At 52.2% G+C, this 21,818-nt stretch overlaps 2 protein-coding genes, 1 long non-coding RNA gene and 1 pseudogene across 5 annotated transcripts in view; 2 read left to right on the top strand and 2 right to left on the bottom strand.

Annotated features, from left to right (window-relative positions):
• The window catches only part of LOC132085611 (class I histocompatibility antigen, F10 alpha chain-like), a 777,359-nt gene that overhangs the window by 719,305 nt on the left and 36,236 nt on the right, over positions 1–21,818 (top strand). The gene's annotated exons all lie outside the window — the stretch shown is intronic.
• The window catches only part of LOC132085554 (uncharacterized), a 560,373-nt pseudogene that overhangs the window by 361,634 nt on the left and 176,921 nt on the right, over positions 1–21,818 (bottom strand).
• On the bottom strand, positions 9,576–10,899 carry LOC132085625 (uncharacterized). Its single transcript, XR_009420250.1, has 3 exons — positions 10,760–10,899; positions 10,196–10,286; positions 9,576–9,891 (listed from the first exon to the last, which is right to left on the bottom strand). It is a non-coding gene; the product is annotated as an uncharacterized LOC132085625 (long non-coding RNA).
• On the top strand, positions 18,099–19,718 carry LOC132085600 (zinc finger protein 239-like). Its single transcript, XM_059491065.1, has 2 exons — positions 18,099–18,296; positions 18,607–19,718. The coding sequence occupies exon 2, from the start codon at positions 18,634–18,636 to the stop codon at positions 19,567–19,569; it is 936 nt and encodes a 311-aa protein (XP_059347048.1). The 5' UTR covers positions 18,099–18,296; positions 18,607–18,633; the 3' UTR covers positions 19,570–19,718.

Below are 21,818 nucleotides of genomic sequence, written 5' to 3' on the forward strand. Positions count from 1 at the left end.
CCCAGTCCATTTGATCCCAATCCATATTTGATCCCAGTCCATATTTAATCCCTGTCCATAGCTTATCCTACTCCATATTTGATCCCAATCCATAAAATCTGTCATATTTGATCCAGGCCATATTTGATTCCAGTCCAAAGTTGATCCCAATCCTGATTTGTTCCCAGTCCAGTTTATCCCAGTCCATAGTTGATTTTAGTCCATATTTGATCCCAGTCCATTTTTTATCCCAATTCATATTTGATCCCAGCCCGTATTTGATCCCAGTCTATATAAGCTCAGTCCAGTTTATCTCACCCTGTAGGATTCCAATCAATAATTGATCCCAGTCCATATTTGATCCCAGTCCCTATTTGCTCCCAGTCGCTATTTGATCCAAGTCCCTGTTTGATCCTAGTCCATGTTTGATCCCAGTCTGTGTTGCCCTGCACACATTCCAACAGTCTGCAATTCCAGCTTTGAGCCAGGAAAAGATGTTCCCGCCCTTGAAGGGAAATGGAGCAAAATCCTACAGACACATTTCCCTGCCAGCCTTCAGGACTTCAGCGCCTGGGACTGGGAAATAAAATAATAATTGGGAAATAAATAATAAATAATCAGGGGAGGGTCTGTGGGGACAGAGGGGTCATCTATATCAGGGCAGGGGTCAATTAAATCAGAGGAGGGGTCAATTAAATCAGGGGAAGGGGAATTAAAACAGGGAAAGGTCAATTAAATCAGGGCAGGGTCTCTGGTGGTCCGTGGATCCAGGGAGACACTGAGAGAGAAACGGAGCAGGCAAAGAGAGGCAGGAGAGAAAAGGGACACAAAGACAATGAGCTGAGAAGGCGGCACTCTGCAAACAGAACTGCAACAGACTGAACATGAACGGGAGAGAAATCAGTAAGTCCCAGAGTTTTATTTGCTGTCAAATACATCCCACACACCCAGCCCCACACAATCTCCATCCCACCACTCTAATTGAGATCCCACGACTCTAAATCACTTCCCAACCTCATCTCAGCCTGATGGCTGCAGAATCGAGTGAGTTTGGCATGGGATTGAGTTTTTTGAGGTGGGTTTGAGCTCTTTTTGGGGTAAGATTGAGCTTTTTTCACTGGGATTTGAGTGGTTTGGAGGTGACAGATCCATTCCTCTTGGCTTTTGCAGTGCAAAGAGATGAAGAATAGAAAAAACATGGGGTGAAATTAAAAGTAGAAGAAGCCAGGTGTATTCTCAACATGGATCAAAGGGAATGTGGCTCACCTGGGCTGTGCCCAAAGTGCCTCCTCCAGTGGGGGATGGAGCTGGAGCAGCGCACGAAGCTCTGCCCGCACTCGGGGCACTCGCAGGGCTTCCCTTAGTGGTGCCTCCATTGGTGTCGGGTCAAGTTAGAGCTGCTGGAGAAGCTCTTCCCACACTGGGGACACTCGTAGGGCCTCTCCCCAGTGTGGATGCGCCGGTGCGTGACGAGGGTGGAGTTGTGCTTGAATCCCTTCCCACAGTCGGGGCATTGGAAGGGCCTCTACTCTGTGTGAATCCGATAGTGCTGGAGCAGATGGCTGCTTGTCTTAAACCTCTTCCCACACTTGGAACACTCATAGGGCCTCTCCCCAGTGTGGGTCCTCTGGTGCATGATCAGGCTGGAGCTCTGGCTGAAGCACATCCCACACTCTGAGCACTTGTACGGCTTCTCACTACTGTGGGTCCTCTGGTGCATGATCAAGTGGGAGCTCACGCTGAAGCTCTTTTCACACTCCTCACACGTGTAGGGCCGTTCCCCAGTGTGGGTCCTCTGGTGCACAATCAGGTTGGAGTTCCACCTGAAGCTCTTCCCACACTCCACGCACATGTGGGGCTTCTCCCCATCATGGAGCTGCTCATGGAGCACCAGCTCTGAGCTCTGGCTCCGTCTCCGGCCGCCTTCCCGGTCCAGGCTGGCTCTTTCCCCCTCAGATCCCCGCCGGCTGCGTTTGCAGCCCCTCCTCATGTGGCATCTCCGGGGCTTTTCCTCCCCGTTGGCTTCCTGCGCCGTGGAGCCGCTCAAAACGGCCTCTTCCACCAGGTTCTGCCATGGGCATTTGTCCTCCCTGCTCTCCATGCTCAGCTCCTGCTCTGGGGGAGGAAGGACAAGGACAGGATGGGATTTGTCTCCGTGCCACAGGCAAGGGCAAGGAGATCCCCCCAGGGTTGAGCTGCAGCCGGGGCCTTGCTGGGCTGGGAGATGGAGCAGCACAGAGGGGAAAGAGGCACTGACTTCCTCCTCACCTGCCTCAGTGTCCTGGGGCATCTTCCTTGTCCTCACAGCCTCCCTGGGGTTGGCAATGGGCAATCCTGGTTTGGTGAAAACAAGAGATGAGCGCGTTTGTAGGAGTGTCGGGGGATTGGACGGTCGGGATGGACAGAGACGAGAGAGCTCTGCAGCCAGGTCGTGGAACTTGCGGTTTATTGCAAAGGGCCTGGGTGCAGGGCCCTGCTGGGAGCTGCAAGGCACAGCTCGGAGCAGGCCCGAGAGAAGAGAGGGGTAGAGAGAATGAGAGGGTAAAAGACAAAGACAGGCAAGAGCGTAATAGAGTAACGTTCCCATTACAACACAATAAATTTTCTTCTGTGTTAAATATTCTATTACTCACCAACCAATCTAGTACAAGATACAAATCCTACAGCATTTACATACAGCCTGTACGAATCATTACATCACCATACTGTGTTACATTTTAAACCCTAAAAACTCCTCTTTGGAGTTTTTCTGCTGAGCTAGTAGGGTCTGGATCTGTCTGTGAGCAGAGCGAATTGTTTCATCAAAAGGGGATTACCTTCACTCAGGCCACACATTGTTTTCCAGTTGTTCACTAACTAAGGTATCATAAAGCTTGCTTTCATTTCAATCTTCCTTATTCTTACTATATTCTCAAAATCTTCTGCCAGACAATTGTATTTAAAAGGCTTTCCTGTTTCATCTTCCCCAGCACACATTGAGTTTGAAGGTTCCTCTGCCCGAGTCCATCTCTACAAGTCACTGGCCATTTGTGCTCCAGACAAACCTCCCAAACACCAAGATTCAGCCCTGAAAAAGCCTCCCAGGAGTTCTCCATCCCCTGTCCCTCCCCTCTGGTGTTCTGGGGTTCCCCCCTGACCCAGCTGCTGGGGGTCACACTTGGATTGGGGGTCCTCCTTGTGCCTGGTGCCTGCCCTGCCCAGGCTGCTGGCAGTCCCAGCAATGCCAAAAGCTCCCCCTGCTTCGCTCTCCCCATTTTGGGATGCCGGGGCTGTTTGGGCTCCCGGGCTCCCTTCTCCCCTCATTCTCTGCTCTGGGCTGCAGCGGCTCCAAGGAGTCCCCCCTGCCCCTCTCCAGGCTCTTGAGGCTCCCGCCAATGGCGGCGCTCCCCCCTCTCTGGGCTCCCCCATTTGGGCTCCTGGGAGACACAGGGCTCTGCTCCTCCAGGCTGCCTCTGCCAGCAGCCGCCACCGCCACCCCCCAATGTCCCCCTGAGGGGCCTTTTCTGCTTAGCCATGGCATTCTTCATTCTCCATATGTCGCCCCAAAACCCCAACCCAGGGACCCCCCGGGATATCTGGGTCGAGCTCCCCCCTCCCTGCTCACTGGTTCGATGGGGGGGCGATGATCCCACAGGTGGGGGCTGCGAATTCAGGCAGGGATCAACGGCTTGGTTCCCTCACCTCAGCCTTGATCCACGTTTGTAGCTCCTCTTCCTCTTCCTCCCACTCCTCCTTTTCCATCCCCTCTCCTCCCCCTCTTCTGTTATCTGTACTTCCTTCTCCTCTTCCATCCCTCCCCTTCCATCCCTTCTCCTCCTTCTTAGTAACCCCACCTCCTTCTCCTCCTTCCATCGCTGCTCTCCTCCTTCATCCCTCCTCTTCATCCCTCCTCCCCCTTCTCCTCCTCCCTAACCCCGCCTCCTCCTCCCCCTTCATCCCTGCCCTTCCCTCCCTCCTCCTCCTCCTCCCCCAGCAGCAGCCACACCCTCGGTGCCCCGTTCCCGCAGCCCTCGCAGCCGCGGCAGGAGCGGGGATGGAGCCGGGACAGGTCGGGATGGGCAGCGCGGGGCTCTCGGCTGCTCCAGCTGCTGCGGGCAGGGGGAACCTGGCCCAGGCCAAAGGAGAGGCAAACTGGGCAAACTGGGGGCACATTACAAAGCTAAAGATGCAGCGGAAAATGGAGCTGAAAGAGTTATGTTAATATTAATTCAAAACAAGGAAAACCAGGAAATTCCAAAGTTTAGGGAAGCCGAGAAAAAAGAATTAAACAAGTTAGGAAGTGAAGAAGATAAATCAGGGAAATGGAAATTCCTTGATGGAAGACAATTACTTATTAAAATGTGCTTCTGGGAAAATATTAGAAGACATGCATCAGAACACCCACTGGGGTACTCAAGCTTTGTGTGATCATTTTTAAGAAGCTATGGGTGCACTGGGATTTTGGAGTAGCAAAGTAAGTAACTGAAAGATGCTTAATTTGTCAAAGGATAAATAAAAAAGCGATGAGAAAAACAAGATTAGGAGGTCGTGAGTTAGCTCGTTGACCATTTCAAAGTATCCAAGCAGAAGTTTAGATTTGTTAGGCTCTGGATTTATTGTAAAAAAACCCCATTTAATCTAGAAGAAAGAGAATATGCCATATGTCAGACATGAGATTTTAGGAGAATAAAAATCTTTAAAATATCAGTAACACTCAATACAAAACAAGAAAAGAAAAAGGGGAAATGAAAAGGAAGGGAACAAGAGGAAAAATCAGAAAGAGAGTGGGATCCTCTGCAGGTCTTGCCCCCTCCATTCGCAGCCGAGGCGCCTGTCCTGGGTCCCGGCTCACTGCCCGCCTCAGCTCCGCCTGCCCCGGTTTCCATCCCAGGTGCGGCCTCACTGCCCAGGGCAGCTCCACCTGCCCCGGTGCTGTCGCTCAATTTGTGTGCCCTGCTCCCACTGCCTGGCCCGCGGCCGCTCTGCCGGCCAGGCTGGGGAAGATGGGGGTTGCTCTGTCCTGCCGCCTGCTCTGAGGTCACTGCACCCACCGCACCCGGGGGGGTCCCAGCCATCCCATCCCCGGCTGCCCTGCCCGTGCCACCTGCGCTGGGCACCGCCGCTGCTGCCGGGCTCTCCCACCTGCCTTTGCTCTGCCGGCAGCTGCCGGATCAGCCGCCATCAGCCATGTGGGGGCTACCCACGCTCCGCCTCGGGCTCCACGGGAAGATCCCCCTCTGCTGATTCCAGCAGCAGACCCTGCCCACACTCCGACCGAGCCTCAGCAGGATATCCTCCCCTGACCCCGTCCCGCTCTGAGTTACGGCCCCTTGGTAACCACAGCTCCGGCTGTTCAGGGAAACTCTCTTTCTCCACAGGAAGCACCTTATCGAAACACTAGGAGCTCAGTTAAAAGGCAGCCCTCTCCAAATTCTTTCCCAAAACACAGCAGAAAGGCTATAGAAGGTAAAAAAGTGAAAGAGTTAGCTGAAGGGATTGCTCTATTTCCGTTCAGAGAGGTTCCCATGGGAGGGATGCGCTGCCCTGCCTCGCGGGAGCCACCAGCGCCCCTGCCGGCCGTGCCCGGAACTGCACCCAAGGGCAAAGCGCCGCAGCCCAAAGGCCGGGACTGGGTCCGGGCTCTGTTTGCTGTCAGTGCCGCAGCTGTTGGTGTTTGTTTGCTTTATTATACACACTAGTAAAGAACTGGTATTCCTATTCCCATATCTTTGCCTGAGAGCCCCTTCATTTCACTACTCTAAAAATTAAGAGGGACGGGATTTGCTTTCTCTATTCCAAGAGAGGCTTTTTCTGCCTTCCCGAGCAGACACCTCTCTTGTAAAGCAAGACAAGCACCCACAGGCACTGAGGGGGGCTGCAGGAGGGGCACAAGAAGGCCCTGCAGCACTTGGGCACAAAGGCACAGCAGGTGAGTGCAAGAAGGGAGCAGCAAAAGGCCAAACTGAAGGCAAAGGCCAGGGCACAGTTCCTACAGCCCCTGAGGGATCAACCCCAGGGCCCAAGGAGGCCCCAGCACCCAGGGCACAGCTCGGCCACAAGCACCTGGCAGAGGCATTGCCCTCCTCGGCAGGGGAGAGCCCACCCAAACAGCCCCTGGCAAGGAACCAGGGCTCCAGCTGCAAGGCACAAGGACACTGCAAGCACAGACAGCAGCACCCTCAGGACCAGCAAGTCCACCCCTTGATGGACATGGATTGGCAGGGCTCTCACAGCTCCCATCACACCAGGGACCCTCCACACTGCAGCCCTTGAGAACATTCAGGATGGGTCTGTGTGAAAAATGCATGTATTTTATGATTGGCTTTTCGCAAATATTTAAATGAATATTATATGTGTTGTGTTAGAAAGTAATGCTGTATTAATTCTCTTAAGTACTGTGTTAAATATAGTTTTAGGTTATAAAAATTGTTAAAGTAGAAACTATGCTATGTAAGATGCTTTGTTTAAAAGAAAGGACTTGCAGCGAGATAGCAGCCGCAGGACACATAGATCTTTCAGAGAAAAAGAATTTATTGCCTTCTTATTGGAAGGATCTAACTTCTTCTTGCCTCAAGGGCGCTTTTAGGGTTAGAGCAAAAAAGCTGATGAAGACCAGATGGAGTCCCGTATTTGAATGGAATTTATGCATCATTTATTAAGAGTATGAATATGCAACGGGCTATTGTTCTTAAGGGTTCGTCCTTTGTTAGCGGTTGTCCTTTTTCGGGCTTGTGCTTCCCAGAAAAAGGTACCCGGACGTCCGTAACTCTTTGTTTTTATTGTCTCATATTGTCCGAATTCGATTTATCCAAATTGTTATTACTCTAATTGTGTTACTATTCTTTTTAACCATTTTATTTCTTTTAGACTTCTAAAAATGTTAAAAACAAGTGGTTGGCGTTTTTCACAATTTGGTAGCACAGGATGGTTACCAACATCTCGCTGCCGGTGCTTTAGGAGAGTCAGAGTGGGGAAGGCGCGCCCGGCCCCATTGGCAGCCTCGCTCTGTTTCCCCTGGAGTGACCGACAGACGACAGACGCAGGTTACGATCTGTGGACAAAAGGAGACAATAAAACAAGGAGAAGGGAAAAAGCCTCCCTACAACCGGGGTAATTGGCCCCCTAAGAGTAGTAATGGGCACAAAGACCCCAGGAAGGAAAAGGGATTGGTAAGTATTTCTCAGGGGGGGCAGGTACAGGGGATGAATGTGTGTGAATGAGAGGAGGGCTGGTTGTCCCAGACCTGCCAAGTGAGTGCTGGAGTCTCCCACGCTGCGTTTCCGACTTTCTGCGGTAAGTGGCCAGGAAAGCGAGGAAGTGAATGTTAACAGGAGTGAGACAATCCCCCAGCTTAACTGGGACTGGGTCTCCAAGAGGGGTTGGACCCCTCAGAGGAATGGAGCAATGTTTCCTAGCCCAACCCTCTAGGAAAGGGGACAGGAGGAGCCCCTAAAACCTGCTGGGTTGAGGGATTTATATTCCAAGAGCATCCAAGAGCAGGGTTGAGCAGAATTCTGTCGGAGTGAGGATATGCCCAAGAACACTCAGGGTGGGACAACACAGCTAGACTGAAGGATAAAAAATGCCCAAGAATATCCAGGTTTGGACAACACAGCAGAACAAATTAAATGCCCAGGAGCATCTGTAGTTGTACCACACCGCTGGGTTGAGGGACAGAAAATGCCCAAGAGCATCTGGGGTTGAACAAAACAGCTGGATTGAGGGAAAAATACCCAAGAGCATCTGGGGTTGGACAAAACAGCAGGACTGAGGGAAAATTATCCGAGAGCATCTGGGGTTGGACAACACGGCAGGATTGAGGGAAAAATTGCCCAAGAGCATTTGAGGTTGGATAACACAGCTGGGTTGAGGGATATCCAATAGCACCGGGACTGGCCAGTAACACCTAAACTTGTAATAGGTGATGTGAAAGTAAAAGGTACCTTATTGTTGTTTTGTGGTGTGTGAGAGTGAGACACACACAAAGTCAGCCTCAACTTCCTGGGCAGGTGGGAAGGGGGGGGCGGTGGAAAGAGGAGTGAGTGACCTGCTCACCAAGCCGTAGCTCCCGAGTAGGTGGCAGCTTCTGGGCCAAAGGGTATGAGTTACCTACGCACCAGGCTGTAGCTCCCGGGTAGGTGGGGGCTTCTGGGCCGAAGAGGAGTGAGTGACCTGCAAACCAAGCTAGCGTTCTCTGGGCGTGTGAGGAGCCATAGCTGAAGAGTGTGAAAGACATGCAGCCTCACAGGTGAACAGACACCAGAGGCAGCCAGAGTCAGGGCCCTTCTAGGGGGCCTGGTGACACTGCGACCTGGAGGTAAAGCCCAAAGCGAAAGAGGGGGCCACAAGGACCTGTGATTTCCTAGCAATAAGGATCCACTTTGTGTCTTGAGAGTGTGAAAGAATGTGTGAAAGTGAATGAGAAATAAAAGTGAGTGAATGTAGACGAATGAAAGTATAGGTAATGTCGATTGTGCATTTTAAGCCTTACCATATCTCCTTGGAGGGAGGTGGATTGTATTGAAAAGCAGTGAGAGAAGAAGGGGTTTTTTTTGGGTGTAAGTAGTTGAAAGAAAAGTGGTATTTAAGTTGTAAGTAAAAAGTGAAAAACGGAAGCAGGGGATGAATAGATAGAAAATTGAAAAATGAGACAGAAATCCAGTAAGGTGGATACAAGAAAAGAAAAGCAAAAATATTACCAACAGAAATACCTCAAGATAGCACTTTGGGAGTTATGTTAACAAACAGAAATACAACTCTCTGCAAAATACAGGGTATGCAGAAGTTGATGAGAAAAAACATGCAAACTTATGAATTATATACTTAAAAAGAGCATTAGAAAATTTAACACAAAAGAAAGGAGTTATATATTGATTCAAGGTATGCCTTTAGAGTAGCACATACCTTAAGAAAAATTTGAAAAGGGAGATTACTTAATTAAAGAAGAAAAAGATTAGTACATGAGAAACTTATTTTCAGAATTTTAGAGGCATTAAAATTACCTAAGAAAGATAGCAATAATACATATTAAAGGACACCAAAAGGTAAAGACCCAGAAATAAGAAGAAATAATTGGCAGATCAAGAAGCTAAAGATGCAGCAGAAAATAGAGCTGAAAAAGTTAATATTAACTCCAAATGAAGAAAAATTGGAAATTCCAAAGTTTCAAAGTTTAGAGAAGCAAAAAAAAGGGAATTAAAACAAGATACATGGCGAACAAGATAAATCGGGGAAATAGAAACATCTTGATGGAAAACAATTAGATAATAAAATGCTTACTAGGGAATAGCAGAGGACACATATCAAAAAGCCCAGTGGGATACTCAGGCTTTGTGTGATCATTTTTTTCAAAGAACTGTGGGTGCACTGAGACTTTTAGAGTAGAAAAACAAGTACCTGAAAGATGTATAATTTGCCAAAGCATAAATAAAAGGGTGATGAGAAAAACAAGATGAGAAGGTCGTGAGTTAGCCCGTCGACCATTTCAAAGTATTCAAGCAGAAGTTTATATTTGTTAAGCTCTGGATTTATTTGTAAAAACCGTTTAATCCAGAAGAAAAAGAGTATACCACATGCTGGGGAGGAGGGAGGCTGTAAGAAAATAACATTTTTGAAAGGCTATAAAAGCAAAACGGGGAAGTACAAAGCTGAGAACAAATTACCTTATCCATTCCCGTTCATTCCCCCACTCGTTCGCACCACCCCTCCCAGCCCCTGTGCCAGCTCTGGCACAGTCCGTCTGTCCCAGTCCGGTCGCCTGGCCCGCGGCCGCTCCGCAGTTCGTGACGGAGGTGGGGGTCTGTCCTGCCGTGTAGACCGTAGTTACCGCGCTGACCGCACCGAGGGGGGGTCCCGTCTGTCCCATCCCCGGCTGCCCTGACTCTGTCGGCTCCCGCCGCTGCAGCCGGGGTTGTGGTAGATAGGGAAAAGGCGCTGCGGAAAATCACGCGATGTCACGGAAAGCCAGGACCCTTTGTTCCTCTAAGATAAGAGATTACCCTAGGAATGTGGCCCCACTAACAGTAATGCCAGTAACTTTCCACTCCTTACCCAGTACTTTTCCACTCCCTACTAACCATAGATAAGAAGGACAAACCCCCTTTTGACGTAGAGACCCCTTAGACTATAAGACCCCACAAGAAGAAGTAATAAACGCCTTTTGACCGTCCACCATATTGGTGTCTGCGTGTGTCATTGGCCCGAGCGGCCCTGGAGAGAGTGGGCTGTCGAGCTGTACCTCAGAACCAGGTCGCCTGCCTTGATCCAGAAGGCAACATTTTGGTGCCGACACCTGGGAAGCGACTTGCGCCCGGGGAACGGGGATTCTCCTGGAAAGAAGACGGCGGCTGTGGCAGCAGGTCTGACCACAGCGGGAGGGACGCCGCCGGACCAGCGTGGACCATGGAAGCCATAGCGAAGGTCGTAACAGAAATGCATGCACAATGGGGTATAGAATGTAAACTTAGAGATTTAACTCTCGCATTGCCGAGATTGATTAAGCTTGGGGCTATTGAAAACCCTGTGGACGTCCTACATTCGGATGTGTGGGATAATTGTACAAAAGCTCTGGCGGAGGACGCTATGTCCTCGGGCACAGGGAAAGCCCTAAAGTCGTGGGGCAGAGTTGTCCAGGCTCTGCAAAAAGCTCAACAAGAGCAAGAAACCTGGAAAGCCGCTTGAACTTGTTTATTAGCCGTGCCGCAGTTGGGGGTGGGCGCGGCGACACAAACCGCGGAGGTGCCTGATCCGGGCGGGCGCACGGAGGCGCGAATGCCAGATCCCCCTCAGCGAGCGGACTCACCATTGGGGGGGGGAGCACACGCGGCCGTTCTGGTGGGGGCTGGCGGAGGAGGCGCGGAACGTGGCCAGAATGTCGGACCCCGTAGGGATCAATAAAAACGCCCCCCCACCATATGCGTTTGAAAATGGTGCCGGACCGTGTGGTCAGGGCGGAAAGGAGGAGGCAGGGGGCAGAAATGCAGTCAGCCCGTTTAACAACGCATGCGCGGGCGAGTGGGGAGACGGGGCGGCCCCCGCGGAGGTGCGTAAGACCAATTAGAGCACTTTATTAAAATTGGGTCCTTGTAGGGCAAGGACCTCCCCCAGCAGGAGGCGGGGGGACCCCAGGGGGAGGGAACGGCCCGACCCCCGCAGGAAGGGGCGGGGTCGGAGCCCGAGGAAAAGGCAGAGCAGCCCGGAAGCGTCTAGTTACTCGACTTCCGGCTCGGCCTCGGACTCGAGCTCTGAGCCCGAGATAGGGTCGGAGGATTCCAACTCAGATTCTAGCTTTAACAGAGAGAGAGCAGCGGCATGTAAGGTCACTAGCCACAGCGCTCCCGCATGGGTGAAGGGGTTACCAGAGAAAAAGCGAACCCCGCTTACAAACTGGCAGAAAATAAAAATGGCTTGTGCGGAATGGACTCCGTCTGCCACTCTGGTGTTCCTGGTCCATGTGGGGGGGGGGCAGGCAGAAACCAAAGAACCAATTCCCCCGTAAAGCCAAAAGATGTGCAGGCAATCGTTAAAGCGATTGCGGATAAGGGAATTAATTCTGCCATGTTTTGCACACTTATTGACGGCCTTTTTGGTGGGGACGATATGCTTCCCTTTGATATTAAGCAGACGTGTAGAATGATATTTGATGGTGCAGGGATGATCGTTTTTAAACAAGAATGGGAGGATAATTGCATCAAACAGCTAGCCTTGGTAACAGGGGCAGACCATCCACTGCACGGCTCCAGCATACAGAGGCTAATGGGCACAGACCCCACTATGATCACCCCCCAGCTACAGGCTGAGGGCTTGCGTGCCCATGAGGTCATGACAACAACCCGTGCTGCCCGAGAAGCCATCCGTGACGCTTCTAAAGTGGTAGCCAAACCATCTCCATGGTCTTCCATAAAACAGGGTGAGAGTGAGAGCTTCACTCAGTTTGTGGACAAACTTCAGGCCGCATTAGATTCCTCTGCCTTACCCTCAGAGGCGAAGGGTCCCGTGCTGGCAGAATGCCTACGCCAGCAATGCAACTCAGCCACCAAGGACATTTTAAGGTCACTGCCACAGGGGTCTAATATAGCTGCCATGATCAGACATGTTGCAAAGGAGGAACATCTAGCTCCCATTCAAGCAGCAGTTCACACTGCAATAACCAGTGTGATGGCATGCCTTAAGTGTGGCCAGGCAGGCCACTTGGCAGTAAACTGCCCCCAGCCAAGGCGCCTATCAGCAGCTGCTCCACCACGCCAAGGGGGAGGTAGGGGGCCGTGCTGGGGGTGTGGAAGGAAGGGGCATTTAGCTAAGGAATGCAGATCCAGGCCCCAGGGAAACAGGAGAGGGAGGGGGCACCTGGGCCCCAGCCAGCCCCCTCCCACCTGGAATATGCAGCAGCCCAGCTACAGCAACCCCCAGTGGGGCAGGGGACCTTCTTACCCTATGCCCCCACAGGGAGCAGTTACCTTTGCATCCCCTCCAGCAATACAATGGCAGAGTTGTGCAGCACCCTCAATACCTTCGCACCTCCCACCACCACAAGCCGCGCCGGAGTCACAGGAACAGCAGGGGACGCCCCAGAGTGGGATCCCTGGGTGGCCTTGGTCATGAAACTAGGGAAGGAGCCCCTGATGGTGTGGGGGACATGCCGCCTTTACGGCAGCCAGGATCCCCATGTCATAGGGTTTCAGTTCTGGGCGGACACGGGATCAGACTGCACGATTTTTCTCCAAGCACATTGGCCTGGACATTGGCAAACAAGGAAGTCCCCCCAGTGAACGGAGTGGGGGGGCAGTCCCGGGCATGGAAAAGCACCCAGCTGGTGGCTATAACACTTCACACGAAAAAGGGACCAGAACAGACAGTAGCAATCTACCCCTACATTTTGCAAAATTTTCCACTCCTGTTAGGAAGGGACATCCTTTCCATACTCGGATTTCGGATTACAAATTTATCATGAGGGCCACTGCCGTACACCCTCCGCTGCCAATCAAATTGACTTGGAAATCATCAGACCCTGTATGGGTTGAGCAGTGGCCCCTGACAGAGCCTCGAATGGCAGCCTTGCTGGAACTGGTCGACCGCAAACTGCAAAAGGGTCCCATAGAACCCTCCACCAGCCCATGGAACACCCCTGTATTCGTGATCCCCAAGAGGTCCGGAGAAGGCTATCGTCTCGTCCACGACCTGAGAGAAGTGAACAAGACGATCCGACCCATGGGTCCAGTCCAGACACTGCTACCCACGAACTCAGCCATCCCCGCAGGGCAGCCGTGCGCAGTACTGGATATCAAGGACTGTTTCTTTTCAATACCCCTGCACCCTGAGGACAGAGAACGATTCGCCTTTTCCGTGGCGTTTCAGAACGGCGAGTGGCCCAACCTTCGCTTCCAATGGAGAGTGCTTCCACAAGGCCTGGTCGACAGCCTGACCATATGCCAAATCACCGTGGACAAAGCACTGATGCCAGTCAGACACTTCAATCCCACCGCAACCATCATTCAATACATGGACGACATCCTAGTTGCAGCACCATCAACAAGCCAAGTAGATGACCTGGTGACCACAATCACAGAGACCCTTCAGGCCAACGGCTTCGAGATCGCGAGCGCAAAGATAAAGATCAACCGAGACATCGAGACGCTCCACAACATGCAACGCCTGGTGGGATCGCTGCAGTGGCTTCGCAACATTGTCCCCATTCCTCCCGAGGTCATGGACCCTCTGTACGACCTCCTGAAAGGAAAGCACCCCTGGGATCCTAAGGAGCTGACGCTGCAAGCAACGAGCTCCCTTGACTTCATCGAAAACCAGATGTCCACTGGCACGCTTGTCAGGTGGAACCCAGCCATGCCACTGGACCTTCACTTTACACCGAAGGGGGGGAGTGGGAGCACTGGCTCAAGGACTCGCTGAAAAGGCCCGACCAATTAAATGGGTGGTCCTCGGAAGACCCGCTCGTGCATTTTCCCCAGGAATCGAATGCATCGCCAGCCTCATCATGAAAGGCAGGAGACTTGCCTTGAAACACCTAGGGACAGAGCTGACAAGCATCCACCTTCCGTTTCGCAAGCAGCCGACCGCAGAGTCAGCCACAATATCGGAGTACCTGGCCCTTGCTTTCTCCGGCTTCGGAGGAGAAATCTCCTACTCTTCCAGACCACCCTGGACGAAGCTGCTGACCGTAGTCGACATGGACATGCCACCGAAGGTCAAGGACAGACCGCAGCCAGGACCAACGGTCTTCACAGACACTTCCTCCATGACTTCAACCGCAGCAGCAGTGTGGCAGGCAGGAGAGCAATGGCACTGCGTCAAAGCGTGTGACCCCACACTGTCAGTGCAACAGCTGGAGGCAGCAGCAGTGGTTTTGGCATGCGGACTCTTCCAAGACGAACACCTCAACATCGTAACAGACTCTATATTCGTGGCAAGGCTCTGCCTAGCCATGGCAGGACCAGGTGTGTCAACATCAGCAGCAGCCCTAATGCTGGAAGAAGCGCTTTCCTCGCGACAGGGCACCGTGTCAGTCATCCACATCAACAGCCATGACCCAGTCAAAGGCTACTTCCAGACCGGCAACGACAAAGCGGACGCCGCAGCGAAAGGAGTTTGGACCTTGCAAAGAGCTCGTCAACTGCACGAGTCGCTCCACATCGGAGTCAAAGCACTGGCGAAGAGATGTGGAATCCCGACGGCGGACGCAAAACACGTGGTAGCCACCTGCCCTCATTGCCAGAAGTCACCCCTTTGGACCTACGGGGTCAACCCGAGAGGTCTCAAGCCCTCAGAAATCTGGCAGTCGGACTTCACCTGGTGCGAACTGCTGAAGCCCCGAGCATGGCTTGCAGTGACAGTGGACACTTATAGCGGGACGATCATAGCCACACAGCACCCCAAAACCAACTCCAAACCCACAGTTCAGCACTGGATGACAGCCATGGCCTGGCTTGGTATCCCCAAGCAGATCAAAACGGACAACGGCTCCAATTTCACCTCCAAACAAGTACAGGAATTCACCTCAAAATGGGGCATCACGTTAGTGCAAGGCATCCCATATAACAGTACCAGGCAGGCCATAGTTGAGAGAGCAAACCAAACCCTGAAAACCAAGATAGAAGTGTTGGCAAAAGCAGAGGGCTTTGCCAATGCCATTCCCCCAGGAGATCAGGCACGTATGCTGGCAACCGCTTTGCTGGCACTGAATCAATTCCCTAGGGGAGACGAAACAAACAGTCCTGTGCAAAAACACTGGGCCACTCAAACGCTAAAAGAGAGCCCACAGGTGATAATTAGAAACGAGCTGGGCGAGTGGGAACGGGGCTGGAGGCTGATGCTCGCGGGGAGGGGGTACGCGGCTGTCAAAAAGGACGGCAAAATCAGGTGGTGTCCACTTAAGTCGATTAAACCGGACCTTCATAGCGAGCAGAATGAGACTGACCAGAATTGCGAGTCTTTGTTTACAGGACCTGCTCGTGGGACATCCTCGTGACGCGTACATCCCGGTTCCAGACGAAAGTGACAGACCACCAAGCCGTCAGGCAGCACCCGAGAGACCCACACGGGTGAGACCCAAGCACCAAGGGCGTTTCTGTGTGATTTTGCTGTTGGGGCTTGTCGCCAGAGGGCAAGCCAGCCCAGATCACTACCCCCATCAGCCCTTCAGGTGGGTCATGCGACACCTTAGTAGTGGCAAAGCACTCAGAGAAATCACCACACCGAACACTCCATCCTTCGTGCTCCACATCACCGACCTGTTTCCAGGACAGCCAAGGGTAAACCCCTATTCCCCACACGTCACACACTCGTACCTATCCTACTGATGCCCAGCTTCAAACCCTGGGAAAAGCTACTGCAATCACCCAGGGTGGGGATATTGTGGGCACTGGGGCTGCGAAACCATAGTTACAGATGCCAGACCATCGGGGCCTGGGTGGGACCCACAAGAGCCAGACAAATTCTTACAGTTCACCTGGGCACCCATCGGCTGCAAAATACCCTTCTTCTTTTGCGAAAACTCCCATCGAAACCAACTTAAAATCCCTAGATTTTGGGCATGCACTGATTGCAACATGATGGTCTTGCAGCCAGATCACCCTAGCTGGGCCACAGGCAAGACGTGGACAGTGGTCCTTCAAGGGTCAAAAGAGAGGGTGAACGTGCAAATTATCAGGCTCCAACCGTCGGCACCCCGAGCGGTTGGACCCAACAAAGCGATTAAAAGCGTGCCAAAAGGGAGAAATGTAACCTACCCCAAAACCTTACCCACAGGGGTCAGCAATGTCCCGACCGGTCAAGCAGAAACCTTTCAGATGAGCCGCTTAACCGGGTCAGACGCAGACCCAATCCTTTGTATGTTAGAAGCTACCTTTGTATCCCTGAATGAATCCAACCCTAACCTAACCGAATCCTGCTGGCTTTGTTACGATGTCAAACCCCCCTTTTACGAAGGAGTCACTTTAAACACTCCCTTCAGTTATTCCTCAGCTGATGCCCCTCAGCAGTGCAGATGGGACACCCCTCGCAAAGGAATCACCCTGAGTCAAGTCACAGGCCGAGGCAAATGCTTTGGCAATTCCACCCTAGCTAGGCGGAAAGGCAACATCTGCACCAAAATTGTCAAGCCTAACAGGAAAAATAATAAGTGGGCAGTCCCATCCGCATCGGGGATGTGGGTTTGCCAGCGATCCGGAGTGAGTCCTTGTGTGTTCCTTCCCAAATTCAATGACTCTAACGACTTCTGTGTCCAAGTTCTGATTGTTCCTAGGGTCTTGTACCACTCAGACGAAGAGATGTACCATCTTCTTGAGGGACCCAGCCGGATCCACAAAAGAGAAATAATGACAGGTATAACTATCGCAATGCTGCTCGGCCTGGGAGCAGCCGGAATGGCCACGGGTGTCTCAGCCCTAGCGACCCAGCACCAAGGACTGTCCCAGCTGCAGGCAACGATTGACGAGGACCTGCAAAGGATCGAGAAATCCATCTCCTATCTAGAGAAGTCGGTCTCCTCACTCTCAGAAGTGGTCTTGCAGAACAGGCGAGGCCTGGACCTCCTGTTCATGCAGCAAGGGGGCCTGTGTGCTGCCTTGAAAGAGGAGTGCTGTTTCTATGCAGACCACACGGGAGTCATGAGAGACTCCATGGCAGAACTCCGGAACAGACTGGCTCAGAGGCAGAAAGACAGGGAAGCCCAACAGGGCTGGTACGAGTCCTGGTTCAATCAATCACCATGGCTAACCACTCTGATTTCTGCCCTGATAGGTCCATTGGCGATGCTGTTTCTAACAGTCACCTTCGGACCATGCCTGCTGAACAAGCTAGTCTCGTTCGTTCAGAGCCGCCTGGAACGGACCTGTTCATAGGGCGACGACAATTGCTGTGAATTCAACCAGGGAATTCAACCAAAAAATACTGCCAGTCACAAGATTTTCCAAACTTGTCTGGCAAAAGCTTACTCAGGTTTCCCAAAACCCCTTTCCCTTGTCAAGCTACAACCTTATACCTCATTTCAATACCTATGTATATGACTACCTCATTCATTTGTGAAAAGGAGGGGGGAGATGTGGTAGCTAGGGAAGAGGCGCTGCGGAAGATTGCCGCGATGTCACGGAAAGCCAGGACCCTCTGTTTCCCGTAGATAAGACCCTCAGTTACTCATAGATAAGAAACTAACAATAGGAATGTGGCCCCACTAACAATAGGAGTGCTGCCCCACTAACTGTAAAGTCAGCAACTCTCTACCCCTTACTCAGTACTTTTCCATTCCCTACTAACCATAGATAAGGAAGACAAACCCCTTTTTGACGTAGAGACCCCCAAGACTATAAGACCCCAGGAGAAGAAGTAATAAACGCCTTTTGACCGTCCACCACATTGGTGTCTGCGTGTGTCATTGGCCCGAACGGCCCTGGAGAGTGGGCCGTCGAGCTGTTCCTCAGAACCAGGTCGCCTGCCTTGATGTAGAAGGCAACAAGTGGGGACCGAGTGCGGACGGGAGCGGCCGAGAGCCCAGCGCTGCCCCAGCCCGACCTGCCCCAGCTCCATCCCTGCCCCTGCCGTGGGATGCTGTGGGTTTGGGGGAAGAAGGAGCCGGCAGTGGGTGCTGGGCCTAGGACAGGAGGAGAAGGGAAGGAGAAGCAGGGTTGAGGAACAAAAGGGTCAAACGATGCATGAGGGAGGAGAAGGTGGGATTGTGCAGGAGAAGGAGGAAGAGGAGTGGGAGAAAGAGCAAGGACACCGGATGTGGAGGAGGAGCATTAACAGGAGGCACCACAAGGTTCCACTTCTCCCTGTATCTGCAACTTCCCTGCCAGCCCCAGTAGCATTCCCCCCCTACCATACAGCAGGTATCCGGGAATTGGGATCCACGATTTTCCCGGGGGTGAATCTTGGTGTTTCTGAGCTTTATTGGGCTAATTGTTGGTGCTTTGATTTTTTGTGGGGGCTGAATCTTTATATTTGGAAGGTGCTTTTGTTGAATCTTGATGTTTGGGAAGTTTTTGATCTGTGTTGATGTTTGGAGGACTTTTGTGCTGAATCTTGGTGTTTTGGAGGTTTTTAGAGACACAAGATGCCCAATGACTTAATGAGATGAACTTGGGCAAGGAGGAGCTCCCAGTCCAAGGCACTCTCATTTTGTTCTTTTCCCCAAACCAGGATTTTTCATTCCTAGGACGTGTGTGAATGGAGCAGGAGGAAAAGCCCTGGAGATTCCGCACAAGGAGGGGCAGGAAACCCAGCCCAGGGAGCTGCGGGGAGGGAAGAGCCCCCCTGAGCCGGGAAGGCGGCCGGAGATGCAGCCAGAGCTCAGAGCTGGTGGAGAAGCCCCATGGCAGAGAGAAGCCACACAAGTGCTTGGAATGTGGGAAGGGTTTTAGTCGGAGCTTAGACCTGATCCAGCACCAGGTGATCCACACTGGGGAACAGCCCTATGAGTGTGAGGAATGTGGAAAGCGTTTCAGCTGGAGCTCCAGCCTGACGCGGCACCAGAGGATCCACACTGGGGAGAGGCCCTTTGAGTGTGAGGAGTGTGGGAAGAGCTTCAGCCAGAGCTCCATCCTGATGCAACACCAGAGGATCCACACTGGGGAAAAGCCCTTTGAATGTGGGGAATGTGGGAAGAGCTTCAGCCAGAGGGGGAGCCTGATGCAACACCAGATGATCCACAGCGGAGACCGGCCTTACGAGTGTGGGGAATGTGGGATGAGCTTCAGCCAGAAGGGCCACCTGATGCAACACCACAGGATCCATTCAGGAGGAAAGTCCTATGAGTGTGTGGAATGTGGGAAGAGCTTCAGCCAGAGTTCCGGCCTGAGGAGACATGAGAGGATCCACACTGGGGAAAAGCCCTATGAGTGTGGGGAGTGTGGGAAGAGCTTCAGCATGAAATGCAAGCTGATGGAACACCAGAAGATCCACTCTGGCAAAAAGCCCTACAAGTGTGGGGAATATGGGAGGAGCTTCAGAGGAAGCTCAGCCCTGATTCGGCACCAGGTGATCCACACGGGGGAACGGCCCTACACCTGCTTGGAATGTGGGAAGAGCTATGGGTGGCACACTGACCTGAGAAAACACCACCAGCGTGTTCACTCTGGGGAGAAGCCCTACGAGTGTCCCTAGTGTGGGAAGAGGTTTCACAGGAGCTCCGATCTCCTCATACATGAGCGGAGTCACAGGGAGGAGAGGCCCTTCCGCTGCCCCGACTGTGGGAAAGGCTTCAAGCTAAACTCCCACCTCACCCTGCACCGGCGCATCCACATGGGGGACAGGCCCTACAAGTGTGGGGAGTGTGGGATGAGATTCTCATCGAGCTCAATTTTGACCAAACATCAACGGAGGCGCCACTAAGGGAAGCCCTGTGAGTGCCCTGAGTGTGGGAAGAGCTTCGTGTGCTGCTCCAGCTCCATCCCCCGTGAGAGGATCCACGTTGGATGATCCCCAGTGACCCCTGTTGGGCAGAGCCCTGGTGATCTGTGGTCCTGGTGATCCAAGCTGGAAGGCATCTGTCTAGGGGGCTCCACATCTTCCTGGTTCCCTGAGGGTACCTAGATAAGCCCAGCAGCAGGAACATCCATCAGGATGCAGACCTATAATGGGAATTCCATGGGGAGAGCAGATTTGTCGACTTTCAACCCCATAAAATCTTTTGCATTCAATTCTATCTTCCTGTGACATCAAGGAGTATTGAATGGTCTTGGAGGTATATTCTGGGTTACTGTTTGGTGCTTGTATCCCCAGTCTGTTCTGTTTATGCTGAATAATAAGTTTTGCACCTTCAAGACTTGTCCTGAGAGTGAAGGGGGAGAGAAGAAGCACGGAGTTTGTTTTCAGAAACCGCACTCACTCCTCCACATTCGTGTTCCTGCACTGTGTTGTCTGCGGATGGGCAGACAGTGGGACAGAGCTCTCCTTTCCTTTTAGTTAGTTTTAGCTAGCTGAACCAAACAAGTTCTCTGGACTGTGGGGTTTTTCCCCTTTCTTTGGACCTGTTTAAACCTGCTCTGGCCTGAACACCAGAAGAGCACGGGCAGCTCACACCTGTGGCCCACCGGGCTGGGCCTGGCCTGTGACATTTCCAGCATCGGAGGGATTGATAAGAGACTGAGTGAGCTGAGCCTACAGACCATGGAGGGACTTTGTGTGTTTGTGTCTCTTTTAGAGCGGCAAGAGGTTTTATTGTTTAATAAACAGTTTTTTCCGCTTTTCTACAAGGAGGTATTTTATTTTTCCTGAACCTGTGGGGGAAGGGCCAATTGAATCTGCTGTCTTAAAGGAACCCCTTTGTGGGTTCTCTCCCAAATTTGCCCTGAACCAGGACAAGGTCTTTTCCAACTTCAGGGATTCCACAGTTTTGATTTCCTATTTCCCAAGGGTGTCTTCTGTAGCCAAATGGTGAAAAACTGGGGAAAAGACCAAGATTTTGGAGACAGTGGGGTAGAAACCCCACCAAAAAAGGTTTTTCCCTTCCACCTAAGCAGTGGATCCTCAGCTGGTATAGACAAGGAAATCCTTTTCTTTTGGCCTTGATTTTGTTTTAATTTCTATTTATCCCTTTAAAATATCCAATATTGAGGTAAAAACAGACATTGAACTAAGACTTGGATGTGGTCATGGTAGGACACATGGACACATGGAGAGAGACTTGGGTCGCATGGATATTAACAGAGAAGGGGCCATTTGTGGGGGACATGGGAGGACACAGGCATGGATGGAGATGTGGGGGACAATGACAGGGATGGAAACAGGGAGAGAGCCATGGGTGAGGACATGGTGGGACATGGGCAGTGACATGTGGGGACATGGCCACGGCCAGTGCCATTGGGGGAACTTGCAGGGGATGTGGGGAATGCTGGGTTTGAGGGAGTTGAGGGTTCCTGGGAGGGACTTGGGTCTTGCTGAGGCCTTTGGGGACCCCAGGCTGAGCAGCTCCAGCTGTGCTGGGAGACCCTGGGAGAGGTTCTGGGGCAGCTGCTCAAGGACCCCCTGACCTGGAGCCCCAGCCAGGCATTGGGCTCCTGGAAGGGGATGAACATCCTTGTCCCCAGGAGGGAAATCCCAGCACCCCCAGGGTGTCAGGGGCAGCTGAGAGGCCACAACAGGGAGGGGAAAGCCAGAGAGAGCTGTCACACTTCTAAGCTAAACCCCAAAAGTCCCAAAACTAAGGGATTCCTCCCAGGAAAAAGCAGCCAGGAGCTGCCAGAATAGAGGGAAAGGGGAGATGTGACTCTCCAGACAGAGCAGGAGGGGCCTGCATCCCCCAAAACCAAACACAGGGGTGAGGGCTGGGGGCACAATAGAGAAGGGATGGAAGAGCAGAGGAAAAGAGGATTCAGAGCGCAAGAGGGATGACACCCCCAAACTGAGTTGGG

Source organism: Ammospiza nelsoni, chromosome 31 (genome assembly GCF_027579445.1).
Source record: "Ammospiza nelsoni isolate bAmmNel1 chromosome 31, bAmmNel1.pri, whole genome shotgun sequence".
Lineage (NCBI taxonomy): Eukaryota > Metazoa > Chordata > Aves > Passeriformes > Passerellidae > Ammospiza > Ammospiza nelsoni.